We start from the raw sequence: 14,664 nt of genomic DNA, 5'->3' as shown, positions 1-14,664 counted from the left end.
CTTACATCAACTTTTCATTGATTTTAAGACAGAAAGAACAGCAACGTCTATGAAAAAGAGTCATAACCATGAAGAAGGAGCTTTGTTTAGCAAGGAGGAATGAGTCACCAGGTGGTGTAAAATAATTCAACGTAAAGTAAATGTGTTGGAAAAATTTTGAAATATGGTAGAGAGGATAACATTTGCAACATGATAGATGTTCTGCTTCTTTGTTTTTACATTATAAGAGTTTATAAGAGTTTATCAATGCAATGTTATCCTTTTGCAATGGCTGGGCTTATGGACCTGGAGGAAAGAAAACAAACTCAAAGACTTGTGTTTATTTAGTTACTGAAATTCTGAACCAAGATTGTTACAAGGAAATGTTTATCAGCTGCTGCTAATAAGTAGCAGGATATTCAGGAAAGTCGGGTGTGGGGAGCAATGTGTGTGTGTGTGTGTGTGTGTATTTGGAGAACCTCAAGTGAAATGGATGTGTTGTGCAGGCCTTCCCCCTCATTTCTAACTGCTTCTTGTTTTCTTTAAGAAATAGAAGCCAACAATGAGAAATCACACAACAGTGACAGCCTTTATTCTTCTTGGCCTAACAAATGATCCACAGTTACAGGTGGTCCTTTCTCTTCTCCTTTTATTCACCTACATGTTGAGTGTCACCGGGAACCTTCTCATCATCACCCTTAGCCTACTGGATTCACATCTCAAGACCCCTATGTATTTCTTCCTCCGAAATTTCTCATTTTTAGAAATCTCCTTCACAACCGTCTGTATCCCCAAATTTCTTGTTAGTATGGCAACAGGTGATAGGTCTATTTCTTACAATGATTGTGCAGCACAGCTGTTTTTCACTATTCTCCTGGGAGCCACTGAGTTTTTCCTGCTGGCCGCCATGTCCTATGACCGCTATGTGGCCATCTGCAAGCCTCTGCACTACATGACCATCATGAGCCCCAGGGTGTGCAACTTGCTTGTCTTTGCTTCATGGTTAGCTGGTTTCCTGATCATTTTCCCACCCCTCGTGATGGGTCTGCAGCTTGACTTCTGTGCTGCCAACACCGTGGATCATTTCTTCTGTGATGTTTCTCCCATACTGCAGCTCTCTTGCACAAACACAGACACCATAGAACTGATGATGCTGCTGGCAGCCATCGTGACACTCCTGGTCACACTGGTGTTAGTGATTCTTTCCTACATGCACATCCTCGGGACTATTCTGAACATACCTTCTACTCAACAGAGGAAGAAAGCCTTTTCCACATGTTCTTCCCACATGGTGGTTGTGTCCATTTCCTACGGAAGCTGCATCTTCATGTACGTGAAACCCTCTGCAAAGGAAAGGGTGTCGTTGAATAAAGGGATAGCCTTGCTGAGCACCTCTGTTGCCCCCATGCTGAATCCTTTTATTTACACGCTGAGAAACAAACAGGTAAAAGATGCTGTAAAACACATGGCCAAAAAGCTCCAAGTCTTCTCACTGAAATGAACCATGTTAAGGATGTGACTACAGTTATGAGTAAAATAACACAAGGAGAGCAGCGTGTCTCACAGCTCTCTTCCATGTCTGTATTCAGAACAATGTTTCTTGACCTGTACTTTTCACTGTGGCTACCTAATCAACATAGCCTAACCCATACTCCCAATTTTCCCTCCTGCTGAGAGCTCATAGAAAAAATAATGCTTATTTTTGGTTAAAAATGCCTTTTTGTTTTGTAGCTCTATAAACTTCCTCTCAAAATTATCTCAGGTGGAGAAAAAAATGGGACTTCAGTGGTACTCATTAAATTTGTGTCATTTGTTCATGAAGTTTGTAACCCATTGCCTAGATTTCATCATCTAATGAGTTTATTCTCGGCAGACATAGAATCCAATTTTTCTTTCAGTAGAACCTAAGAGTAAATCACTTCAAAGGCATGTCTTTAATTATTTGACAGTTTTAAAATTCTAGCCAGATTTAAAGACATAGTGTGTTTTTGGTAATGGGATAAAGCAACTCCAAAGAAGTTTGTTCCTGCCAGAGTTATCCAGATAGAAATTATAGCTGACATTTACTGGTTCCCGCTAAACTGCCAACCTTTGTGAAATCTGTTAGTTACTTCTTCAAAACTCCATGAGTCAGGAATTGCAATGCTCATTTTGGAAGAAAAAATGTAGAGCCTACAGGGCTTAAACCAAAAGCAAAACAAAAACAGCCAGACACATAGATCACCTCACTTCTTTCAAAAAACAAGCCCTTGATGTCCATTAACCTCTTGTACTTCAAAGGAGATAGGAAATAGAAATCTCTTCCTGACCCCATGTTATTAACTTTTCAAATTAGGGACAGCTTACAGAACAGTAAGGTCGTGTGGGATTTGGTAGACTGCCTTATTTTTCGAATTATGTAGCTTAAACATTAAAGTGAGGGAGCTGCTGTCCCTTGCTCTCTTGTATCTTCATTCACCATCAGTGAAGATATGCTATCTTGGTCCTGCAGATATTCTAAATGTTGTCTTTAATCATTGTACCACAAACCACTGGTTTCTAGGTGGCTTCCCTACTTTCCTGCTGTCTTCCCACCAGTGGCTTGATTCACTGATATGGACCTTGCTGGTGAGAAAGCTTTCTCAGGCTTGTTGAGTCCACCAGAAGAATATCTTGCAGTAATACAGCATATGGATGCCTGTGCTAAAATCCTTTTTTTTTAAAAAAAAAAAAGATTTATTTATTTATTTGAAAGTCAGAGTTACACAGAGAGAGAAGGAGACGTAGAGAGAGAGAGAGAGAGCGAGAGGTCTTCCATCCGATGGTTCACTCCTCAGATGGCCGCAACGGCCAAAGTTGCGCAAATCCGAAGCCAGGAGCCAGGAGCTTCCTCCGGGTCTCCCAAGCGGGTGCAGGGGCCAAGGACTTGGGCCATCTTCTACTGCTTTCTCAGGCCATAGCAGAGAGCTGGGTTGGAAGTGGAGTGGCCGGGTCTTGAACCGGTACCCATATGGAATACCAGCACTTCAGGCCAGGGCGTTAACCCACTGCGCAACAGCATGGCCCCTAAAATCCTTTAAGTTACATTGTAGTTAACATTTTAACTTCATATACTGAGTAGATTCAGAAAGAGAAGACTCTACCAGCCCCTTGAGTTATTAGTTAGGCACAGAGGGTTTAATATATATGGATTAGCTTCCTATTACCAAGGAAGATTGTGCTTTGGATAATACCAGTTCAGCCAATTTAGGTTGGAGAAATATGTCAAACTAAACATGTATGTGGTGTTTCACCTAAAGACATTCTTAAACCATGCCCACATTCCACTACTTCCCTCACCTTTACTTACAAAGATAAATGTTAGGCATCTAAAGGGATTTCTAATGGAAAGGCTTGCTTCACAAAATCTGTAGAAATGTGTTCTAAGACAGGCATTGTGTAGATGCAGATAAAATATGAAAAACAGACCTCTACAGATCCACTCATTCAAAAAATAAAAGTGTATTATGCTCTTTCAAAGAACGTATTGTAGGTTAAGACCTTGATAGTGGAAGGAAAAAAAAAAGACTTTAGAGCTTTGAATGTTTCTGTTTGATCTTAAGAACAGGTGGAATTGTGATGAAATGTAACAGATTCCAGCTGGATGAGTTATGTAATATTTCTCATCCCTTGTCTAGCCCTTGTGTATTGTTCTAAAAACTAAACTTTAAATCTGTATGGTATTATCTGCTAGTATCTTTCTTTAGTTTAAAAAGAAGAAGAAAAAAATCCCAGTCTGTACTCAAGAAGTGCTGAAAACTGATTTGTGATGATTTTCAAGTGCATCTAATAACTTGTATCAGTTTTATAAGAGAGAAAGAGAGAGAGGTGGAGAGAGAGAGAGGATGGCTGACAGCGTGGGAAGCAGAGCACTTTAATCCTTTTCCTTTTTAATAACAACAGATTTCTTAACAAATGAATTTTTAAATCATAATGAAGTCTTCATTATTCATTTTATTTTGATTATTTCTCCATATTTCAATACTTGTATGTCAGACTACTGAAATCAAAATGCTTAAGTTAAAAATGTTCAAACATACTTTCTAGTTTTACTTTATGCAAAAAGACCACTATTGAGTAAAAATAATTAAAAATTAAAAAATAGAGACACTTAACAAGGCAGCAAACCCACTACTGGATATATAACCAAAAAAAATTAAATCAGTCTCTTGAAAAGACATCCACCTTCTCATGTTTATTGCAGCATCAACAGTGATCAAGACGTGGAATCAATAATAATGTTGAAATCTTGTCATTAGCCACAACATGGATGAACCTGGAAGACGTATGTTGGGTGAAATAAACTAGTCACTGAAAGGCAAAGACCCCATGGTCTCACTTACATACAGACTCTAAAAGTTTATCCCACAGATGTTGAGCAGAGAGTGAGTTATTATAGGGCGGTAAGGGGAGGGAGGGGAGAACTGTCTAGTACATAAGTAAAATGTTCCACTTCGATAGCAAGAAACCTCCTGATGTTGTTTTCCTCATCAGGGTGACTATAATTAACAATAATATGTTGTATATTTCAAAAGGGCTAGGAGAAGGGTTTTTAGTGTTCTCAGCATAAAGATATGATAAATATTTGAGGTGATTCATATACTAATCACTGTAATTTGCTAATGTATATTAGATATGTAACATAGACATTTTTGTAATTTCATATTATAGCCCCTAAGTATATATTTATAAGTGTTTCAGTCAAAAAATTAGATTATTTGTATAAAAGTTTGCATTTAAAAATTTTAATTGATCTTAGTGTCTGTAGTTACAGGTTCAGTAGTACAAGCATCTGTGAAGATGTATGTAACATGTAATGATCAATCAGGGTGATTAGCACTACCATCTCCTCAAATATTATCATCCCTTTGTGGGAAATCTTCAAACTCCTCTCCTCTAGTTATTTTGAAATGTATAACTAGTTGTTACAGGCTATAGTTAGCCTGTAATAGTGATGCTGTTAGAACTACCCTCACCACCATGGCAACTTGGTACCCATGATTCCCCCTCCTCCCTCTTCCACAGAGCTTGTTACTCACTAGTGACTCATAGTTGACTCTTGACTTCCATGTGATGTACTTTCCTAGCTTCCACCAATGGGTGAGAGTGTGTGGTGTCTGTCTTCCCGAGCCCAGCTTACATCACTGTTCATGTTGTGACAAATGAAAAAAACTTTATACTGCTTGTGGCTGAATAATATTCCATTGCATATATATGCCAAGATCACATTATCTGTAATTTTGACATTTTGACTTCTTTTCAATTTTCATCCATAATTTGGTCAGGGTTTTTATCAAGAAGGGAAGCTGAGCTTTGCCAGATACTTTTTCTGCATATATTGGAGGGTGGGGCCCTGTTATAAGGTCTTTGAGTGTGGGCCAGAGTCCTCATGACCTAATAAATACTGTTATCTGGGTAATGAGTTGGCAGCCTTGGAGTTCAGCCCTCTTTTATCTGTTCTACATCAGCCCTCAGAAGCCAAAAGAAACCTCTTTTTTTAATAAATTACTCAGTTTCAGATATATAGTTATAGCAACAGAGAACAGACTAAGAAATAGGCCTAAGGGCTTCTGGCTTAAGTCTGGTTAACTTATTTTTTTTTCAAGATTTATTTATTTACTTGAAAGCCATAATTACACAGAGAAGGAGAGGCAGAGAGAGAGAGAGAGAGAGAGAGAGAGAGAGAGAGTTATTCCATCTGCTGGTTCACTCCCAGATGGCCGCAACAGCTGGAGCTGCGCCAGTCCAAAGCCAGGAGCCAGGAGATTCTTAGGGGTCTCCTATATGGGTGCAGGGGCCCAAGGACTTGGGCCATCTTCTACTGCTTTCCCAGGCAATAGCAGAGAGCTGGATTGGAAGTGGAGCAGCTGGGACACGAACCGGTGCCCACATGGGATGCTGGCACTGCAGGTGGCAGCCCCATGTCTGGTTAACTTTTATAAAAATGTCCTTGTGCCTCATTTTCCTGATCCTTCCATATGAAATGTCTGAATACAAGCAGATATGACTGGGGAACAAAAAGCTGAAACCACAGCTACAAGAATTAAGCATCCAAATTTGGTGCAAACCAAGGCAGAGAAAGACCTGGTATGGTCTCAGAGGTCAAGAGGAATGGGCAGCGGGGTGCAATGGGATCAAGGTCGTGACTATGTTCTGTCTTGTTGATTTGCCATCTGTGTGTGTTGTCTCACTCGCGACTCCGATTGGCTTGCATTCATATCTGCTTTGAAACCTTAGTAAGCCTACACAGGAAGGAAAAAGAAACCCTCATTTACGATGTGACAATTCTCAGAATTTACGTGAATTATCTCCACTTACATAATTTTGCCAGAATCTAGTCCCATAGCAGAAATAAGGGCAAAGAAGACTAAAGGAAGGAACTTTCCATTCTATTGAAGATGGAAAGAGTGTTTGCTTATGCGAAACATATGTTTATGAATTCCGCACAATCTCACAGACTGCAGAAAAGAAACTGAAGTGTATATGGAACACGAAATGCTTAGGTGTACACGACAAAGCTAGTAACGGTCCATTTACTCTGAGGTTCAAATTTGTCTAAGAATTGCTAAACTCTCCATTTTATATATTCTCGTCTTTTATTCTGACATAGAAATTTTCTTTCTACTTATAAATCCTCAGCTATACATCAAAACATGAATGTGTTGAAGGGCAAACACATATAAGGGCAGTTCATATGAGTTCTCACTTTAAGAATTTCTCAGTGAATACACCTTTTGCTTTTTCAAATGCTTAGTGCTTGGGGAGAACAGTTGTGTAGCAAATAAATTGGTGATCCTTTGGGAGGTTGTGGTTTGGGATCTCATTTGCTTCTGAGAGTTCTTTAGGGTCTTCAGATAATTTCAGGGTACAAAAAGTGTACACAGCAGTAGCTCAAGGGCTGATACGTTTTATATGGCACTGTGCACAATACCTAGACATGGAGTCAATCCAGAAATAAGCAAATTACAGTAAAGGGGGAACTTAATGCACTAGGATAACTGCAATAAAATAGCTAATGAAACCACTTCCTGGACTGCCAGTCACAAGAGGAAAAGCGATCATGGGTTGTAGGTTGGAATGGAGTCGGCTCAGAGAAGAGAGGAGTAGCAGTGTGCTCTGCTCAGCACACAATAAAATCCTTCATTGTTGAGGTGCAGATGGTTTTTTCTGTGTAAATCTGTATCGTGATCTTTTTAAATACATTTTGTGGTTAAGATAAATATTTGCATTTGAAAACATTTTGACAGACTTCTTTTAGATTCAGAAATGAAAACAATATTTTTAAAATGAAAGATAGCACTTCTTAATAGATATATTGTAACTCGAGTTTGTTAAATTTTTATGTGTTAAGCATTAACTTATTTTCCCTATCTTCTTCATTTAGATTTAGCAAACATAGAGAAAGAAGATAATTGTAATATGATGATAATTTCAATTTGAGAAGCTTTTATATTTTTTAAATTAATCTGATATTCAGACTATTTATCACATCTAAGCATTCGTATGCTCAACTTCTAATTTTTTCATCACATGAAGGTTATTTATTTTTTGTGGTATGTGTTGGGAGGTAATTGTTGTGTGTGTTTGTCAAAGTTGGACAAAGGAGTGATATGATGCGATAAAATTATGATTTAGGTGTTTTGGATACACTGATTCCTATGATTGTTGTGGCTGGGTAATTGGTACAATGAAAAACATTCTATAATAGATTGCTTAAAAATATATGAACTTGAAAAGAATGTCCAAGAAAAAGAAAAGGCAATGCTTTGGCCAGTGCCACAGCCCACTAGGCTAATCCTCCATCTGTGGTGCTGGCACCCCAGGTTCTAGTCCTGGTTGGGGCACCGGATTCTGTCCCGGTTGCTCCTCTTCCAGTCCAGCTCTCTACTGTCGCCCTGGAAGGCAGTGGAGGATGGGCTAGGTGCTTGGGCCCTGCACCCGCATGGGAGACCAGGAGGAAGCATCTGGCTTCTGGCTTCGGATTGGCGCAGGAGCAGTGCGCCGGCCATGGCGGCCATTTAGGGGTGAACCAACAGAAAAGGAAGACCTTTCTCCCTCTCTCTCTCTCTCACTGTCTAACTCTGCCTGTCCAAAAAAAAAAAAAAAAAAAAAAGAAAAAAGAGAAGGCAATGCTTTTCGCTTATGAATGTCTATACTATACTATTATATTACGTATAAGCAAAGACTTTAGGGATACATAAAAGACTCCAAAGAAATTTTGACATTTATGTCTATGAGAGATCTTTATAAGTCATGAAAATGTGCATGACCGAAAAACTATGGTTGGATTTCAATTTTTGGCATCCAAATAAAATCATCGTTTCTGTCCATTCTTCGATGAGCCTTTGAAGTTCCCATGTGGATGTCTAGTGGCAGAAGTGCCTTTGGTGCCAATGAAGCCTGGCGGACGTCTGAGCTCTGCTCCTGCTCAGGCTGTTGCTCCGCCGAGGAATCACACACCTCTTTTACCTCCCTTTAGCACCTGTCTTAGAATCCAATTCTTCTATGTACGCTTCTTTCAATACTATTGGAAACAACTTTTATTTGTCCCTAGATGTTTCTTATTTGTGCATATGTCTACTTGATTATATGTTTTACAGGTTGAAATAATCATCCTGACATCCCCAAGTCAGAAAACATTGTCTTTGATGATAGTACCGTTCCCAGCACACACACACACACACACCTTAATTATTTTATGTCCTTGATGGTGACCATATGTGGGAAAGAAATTGGCCTTAGAATTACCATTGATCTTAACTCCCAGTCCACAATTTACTACCTGTGCAACTTGAACAGCTTTTCTCTGAGTCTCCTTGTCTCACTTAATGCAAGTCAGAGGTAGGAAAGCTACCCACTGTGGATATCTGTTTGATGGACATTTGAATGTCCTTATGATAGGAAATGTGTACTTCTAACATTTTAACATTGTGCATCTGCAATTTACTAAATACTGCTCATCTCTTTTAGGCCACACTGAGCTCAAAATTTTTTCTGTTCTCACCTCGTATATGGACAAAGAACAAAAATGTAAGAATAAGGAATAAAAGCAGGAGAGAAATTTCATTGGCAAACATTTCCTGTTCATAGTATGTACTTACCAATTTTAAACTTATTTAATCTTCTTTTAACTATTTTCTTCTCATTATCCTATTTCTAAAAAATCCTTCTGTTTCTTGAGTTTTCCATATAGGTTGTCTTTGCATCTCCTGCTTCATACCATTTCCTGAACCCGTTTCTCACTTCTCCTATATCCCCACATCTCACCCATGTGTCATTTGCCTATGCCATTGTCAGAACTGTAACCTCAGTGGAAACTGGAAGGGCTTGCTACACACCCACTACCTCACTGTTGCTCTTCACTTGGTCTTGAGGCACAGAGTGGAAAGGGTGGGAAGTGACAGCAGCAATCCAGGTGGAAGAGGGGCAACCGGGATAGAATCCGGCACCCGAACCGGGACTAGAACCCGGTGTGCCGGCGCCGCAAGGTGGAGGATTAGCCTGTTAAGCCACGGTGCCGGCCAAATATTTTTATTCTTTTATATGTACAAATTAGAAGCAAATTAAAGAAACTTAGAAGAAAGAAATGCTTGTTTGCTCTTGATAATGCTCTTGATAACTTTAGGGTGATATGCCATTTAATGTTCCTTTGTAATAACTTAGTATTATAAAATTAAATATGTTTGCATACAAAACCCATGATGACACCTGTTATTCCAAGTACATCAATCCACATTTTGCACACACATGCACACACACACAGACCCAAGCTATCATTAATGAACAGTATTAGTATACATTTACCATTTTACTTAACTAAATCAGAGTGACCAGTTGTGTATTTTCTAATTCATGGATGATGAGATCCAATTTCAGATAAATGAAAATGTTGCACAGGTTTAACTTCAGAGAAGTTAAACCTTTCTCTCTGCCTCTCTCTCTCTCACTATCCACTCTGCTTGTCAAAAAAAAAAAAAGAATACAAATATTAGAATAATATGCATTATTCTTCGGTACGATTTCAAAATTAGATTTGTAGTCTATATCTAGATACCCTGAAAACACAAACTGTTTTTAGTTCTCCTCTAACCATCTTAAAACAATGATATTCATCATATTCCTGTCTCTGAAGTATCACCTTGTGAATGTTAATCGTAATATTTTAAATAGACAGTGGAGATAATTTCAGATGTTTCCCACACACAGAAATGATGTTTGTCAGTAGGGATATTGAATCTCACTGCTACTTTTCCATAGAGTTCTTTCCCTATCTATTCACACCTGATGAACAGCAGAGGACCATCATGGGAAACCACACAAGACTGACAGCGCTCATCCTGGCAGGTTTGACTGACGACCCAGAGTGGAAAGGCGCCCTCTTCGCCTTCCTTCTTCTCACCTGTCTGCTAAGCGTCACGGGCAACCTGACCATCATCATCCTCACGCTGGTGGACACTCATCTGAAGACGCCCATGTATTTTTTCCTTCGGAACTTTGCTTTCTTAGAAATTTCCTACACTACGACGTGCATCCCCAAACTGCTCGCTGTGATGGCCACCGGGGACAAGGCCATTTCCTATAACAGCTGTGTCACCCAGGTGTTCTTCGCCTTCCTGCTGGGAGCGTCGGAGTTCTACCTGCTGGCGGCCATGTCCTGCGACCGCTACGTGGCCATCTGCAAGCCGCTGCGCTACACCACCCTCATGAGCAGCCAAGTCTGCACGGCGCTTGTCCTCGGCTGCTGGGTCGCTGGCTTCCTCGTCATCTTCCCACCGCTGCTCCTAGGACTGGATCTTGACTTCTGCGGCTCCAACGTGGTTGACCATTTCTACTGCGACACCACTCCCCTCCTGCAGCTCTCCTGCACAGACACGCGGACCCTGGAGAGGATGGGGTTCGCCTCGGCTCTGGTGACTCTCTTGGTCACGCTGGCCGTGGTGGTGGTGTCATACGTTTGTATCGCCCAGACAATTCTAAAAATCCCTTCAACCAGTCAGCGGAAGAAGGCATTTTCCACGTGCTCCTCGCACGTGATTGTCCTATCCCTGTCCTGTGGCAGTTGCATCTTCATGTATGTCAAACCATCCATGAAACAGCGGGTCTCTGTTGCAAAGGGGATTTCAGTGCTCAATACCTCAGTCGCTCCACTTTTGAACCCTTTCATCTACACGTTACGCAATCAGCAGGTGAAAATTGCCTTCATTAATGTGATGCATAGGGTTGTCTCCCTGGCAAGAAAATGATTATTCTCTGACTTTATACAAAGGATACGAGGAAAGGGTCTGAAACATCATTAATAGTAGTTCCAAGACAACAATTTCGCCTTTTTTATTCCCTTTTGGTGCCTTGATATGAAGTTTAGGTGTTTTCAAGTTTTATTTTTAAATAAAATATTTCATCTGCAAAGCATTTTTTAAAAAGTTTGAGTCTTTTTGTTTTATCATTTTATTTTACTTTATTAAGGTTGCCGGTATGAGTCCCAGCTGCTCTACTTCTGATCCAGCTCCCTGCTAATGGCCTGAGAAAACCAGTGGAAGATAGTCCAAGTGTCTGAGCCTCTGCCTACGTGGGAGACCCGGATGAAGCTCCCAGCTTCCAGCTTTGACCTGCCCCAGTGCTGGTTGTTTCAGCCATTTGGGGAGTGAATCAGTGGGTCAAAGACCTCTCTCTCTCTCTCTGTATGTGTGTGTCTCCTTCTCTCTCTGTAAATCAAAATAAACAAATCTTTTATAAAAGAAAGAAACTTTTGAAGAACCAAACGCAAATCAAATATGAGAGGTCTTTCTGGTGTTGTTTATGGATCTTTCTAGGAAAGTACATCTGATTTTTGTGGATATTTAAGCAGGTTCTCAAAGGACAGGAGAGATGAGATGGGTATTCCAGGCAGATGGGAGGAACCGAAATAAAAGTGAATGGCTCAAGCATGGCTTGGTTGGAAACAATTAATTGAATTCTTCTATTTACTCATCTTTATAAAATCATAGACGAGTGGAAAGAAACAGTCCCTCTGCTTGCAGTTGTGGATTCTAGCACATCTAGGTCATCACGAAGAATACATTATAGAATCTTGTCACTTACACAGACCATCTCAGTGGAAACATTGATACCAATGTAGGATTTCACAATGTGTTCACTAGAATTTTAACAAATCAAACCATTGATTTGTCCTGATTCAACTATCACATCCACCATCTATCCCTGTAGGAAAGTCTATCAAATTATCCCCTTTTCTATAATTTATACTGATTTACTTATGTTGCATATTATAACTTTTCAAATTATGACATAGTACAATATGAAAATCAGCCATGGGAGATTTTTGCTTTCTGTATCTTGCAAAAAAGCATCAAACACGAGCAAAGAATTCTTATGGTAACTGGAATTCAGGAGCATCATTTCCCAAGGGATTGTAAAATTGTATGTTACATGTACACACACACACACACTTTTGCTTCTTTGAAATATTTCTCCAAGGGCCAGAGCCGTGGCTCACTAGGTTAATCCTCTGCCTGCAGCACCGGCATCCCATATGGGCACTGTTTCTAGTCCTGGTTGCTCCTGTTCCAGTCCAGCTCTCTGCTGTGGCCTGCGAGGGCAGTGGAAGAGGCCCAAGTGCTTGGGACCCTGAACCCGCATGGGAGACCAGGAGGAAGCACCTGGCTCCTGGCTTCGGATTGGCACAGTACCGACTGTGGAGGCCATTTGGGGGGTGAACCAACGGAAGGAAGACCTTTCTCTCTGTCTCTCTCTCTCACTATCTATAACTCTGTCAAATAAAAAAAGAAATATTTCTCCAGAGAATCAGTGTGTTTTGCCATAATATTATTATGTATACCACATAAACTTCTTTCAAAATCCTATCTGTATAGATAAGAACTTAGAAACAGAAAAAAATGATATTTTAAGTGAGTATGAAAGTGGGAATATAGCATTTGCAGCAATTCAGGTGCAACTGAATACTAACAAATAATTTAGGCAAAGAAAGACAAATAATGCATGTTCCTACTTATATTTGGAAACTAGAAAATTGATTATCATACAAGTATAGAACCAAATAGCCATTGTTAGAATTTGAAAGGATGTAGAGGAGGAAAGGATCGAAAGCAGATGGTTATGAGGATGGCGCTGGGGAGCACTAGGTTGATCCTCTGCCTGTGGCACTGGCATCCCATGTGGGCGCTGGTTCTAGTCCCGGTTGCTCCTCTTCCAGTCCAGCTCTCTGCTGTGGCCCAGGAGTGCAGTGGAGGATGGCCCAAGTGCTTGGGCCCTGCACCCGCATGGGAGACCAGAAGAAGGAAGCATCTGGCTCCTGGCTTCAGATCGGCGTAGTTCTGGCCGTTGCGGCCATTTGGGGAATGAACCAATGGAAGGAAGACCTTTCTGTCTCTCTCGCTCTCTCACTGTCTGTAACTCTACCTGTCAAATAAATAAATCTTAAAAAAAAAAAAAGAAAGTAGATGTTTAATGGGTAAACAGTACAGTAGAATAGGATGAATAACTCCCAATATTCTATATTACACTAGGGAAACTTGTTGACAATAATTACCTTTTTTTAAACATATTTTATTTATATTTGATAGAGTTACAAACAGTGAGAGGATGAGACAGAGAGAAAAGTCTCCCACTCTCTGGTTGACTCCCCAAATGGCCGAAATGGCCAGAGCTGTGCCGATCCGAAGCCAGGAACCAGGAGCTTCTTCCAGGTCTCCCACGTGGATGCAGGGGCCTAAGGACTTGGGCCACCTTCAACTGCTTTCCCAGGCCATAGTAGAGAGCTGGATCATAAGTGGAGTAGCTGGGACTTGAACTGGTGTCCATACGGGATGTTGGCCGTGCAGGCAGAGGCTTTACCCATTACATCATAGCGTGGGCCCTGGTCCTATATTTTTCACAGGATTTATCTTTTTATCCACTTGTTACCTTTGTAAATTCTTCCTCATAATTTCACTCCAGTAATGGCGAAAATAGCAGAAATGAATATCAGTTCAACACCCGGCTAGGTTAAAATGTTTAGCTTACCAATGTCTAGAGCTTTCTCAGCTTATTTTTTATTGCTGGTGTTGTTGTGATTTGTTTTTGTTACCATCATTGTTGCTTAGTCAAGGGTGAGAGATGTTTGGAAATGTAATGTTTATCTTTAGTTAGCTTTTTTTTTACAGAGCTTCTATATGATCTGCCAGCACCATACAACTTTCATAAAAAGCAATCAGTAAGTCTGATTTTGGCCCATTTACATTCAGTATTGAAGAGCTCTGCAATAAGAGATTATTTCTTTTTTTTTTTTTTTTTAGATCTATTTATTTACTTGAAAGTCAGAGTTACACACAGAGAGGAGAGGCAGAGAGAGAGAAAGAGAAAGAGGTCTTCCACCCACTGGTTCACTCCCTAATTGTCCGCAGCAGCTGGAGCTCCACAGATCCAAAGCCAGGAGCCAGGAGATTCTTCCAGGTCTCCCACCTGGGTGCAGGGGTCCAAAGACTTGGGCCATCTTCTACTGCTTTCCCAGGCCACAGCAGAGAGCTGGATTGGAAGTGGAGCATCCGGGACTCCAACCAACACCCAAATGGACTGCAGGCGGCAGCTTTACCCGCTACAACACAGCAACGGCCCAACAAGAGATTATTTCTAACGCTGTCAGTTTAGTCTAGGTAAATATAGAAAGCAAGC

The 14,664-nt window shown here is 40.5% G+C and overlaps 1 protein-coding gene across 2 annotated transcripts; it reads left to right on the top strand.

Annotated features, from left to right (window-relative positions):
• The first annotated feature begins 541 nt into the window (after positions 1–541).
• On the top strand, positions 542–11,240 carry LOC133767707 (olfactory receptor 6C74). Of its 2 annotated transcripts, none has more exons than XM_062202143.1 (2): positions 542–1,423; positions 11,184–11,240. In XM_062202143.1, the coding sequence occupies exons 1-2, from the start codon at positions 542–544 to the stop codon at positions 11,238–11,240; spliced, it is 939 nt and encodes a 312-aa protein (XP_062058127.1). The 2 variants fall into 2 exon arrangements, with proteins under 2 accessions (XP_062058127.1, XP_062058128.1); XM_062202144.1 differs by lacking the exon at positions 542–1,423 and adding an exon at positions 10,115–10,144 and having other exon boundaries at positions 10,290–11,240.
• The last annotated feature ends 3,424 nt before the right edge of the window (positions 11,241–14,664 follow it).

The sequence above is a fragment of the Lepus europaeus genome, chromosome 10 (genome assembly GCF_033115175.1).
Source record: "Lepus europaeus isolate LE1 chromosome 10, mLepTim1.pri, whole genome shotgun sequence".
Classification (NCBI taxonomy): domain Eukaryota; kingdom Metazoa; phylum Chordata; class Mammalia; order Lagomorpha; family Leporidae; genus Lepus; species Lepus europaeus.
This window is presented reverse-complemented; position numbering and strand designations above follow the sequence as displayed.

Excerpts from the sequence above, each read along its gene's own strand:
- LOC133767707 (XM_062202143.1), top strand. The coding sequence starts at position 542 with ATGAGAAATCACACAACAGTGACAGCCTTTATTCTTCTTGGCCTAACA. Across the intron at positions 1,424-11,183 it reads ACACGCTGAGAAACAAACAG|GTGAAAATTGCCTTCATTAA; the intron begins GTAAAAGATGCT and ends CGCAATCAGCAG.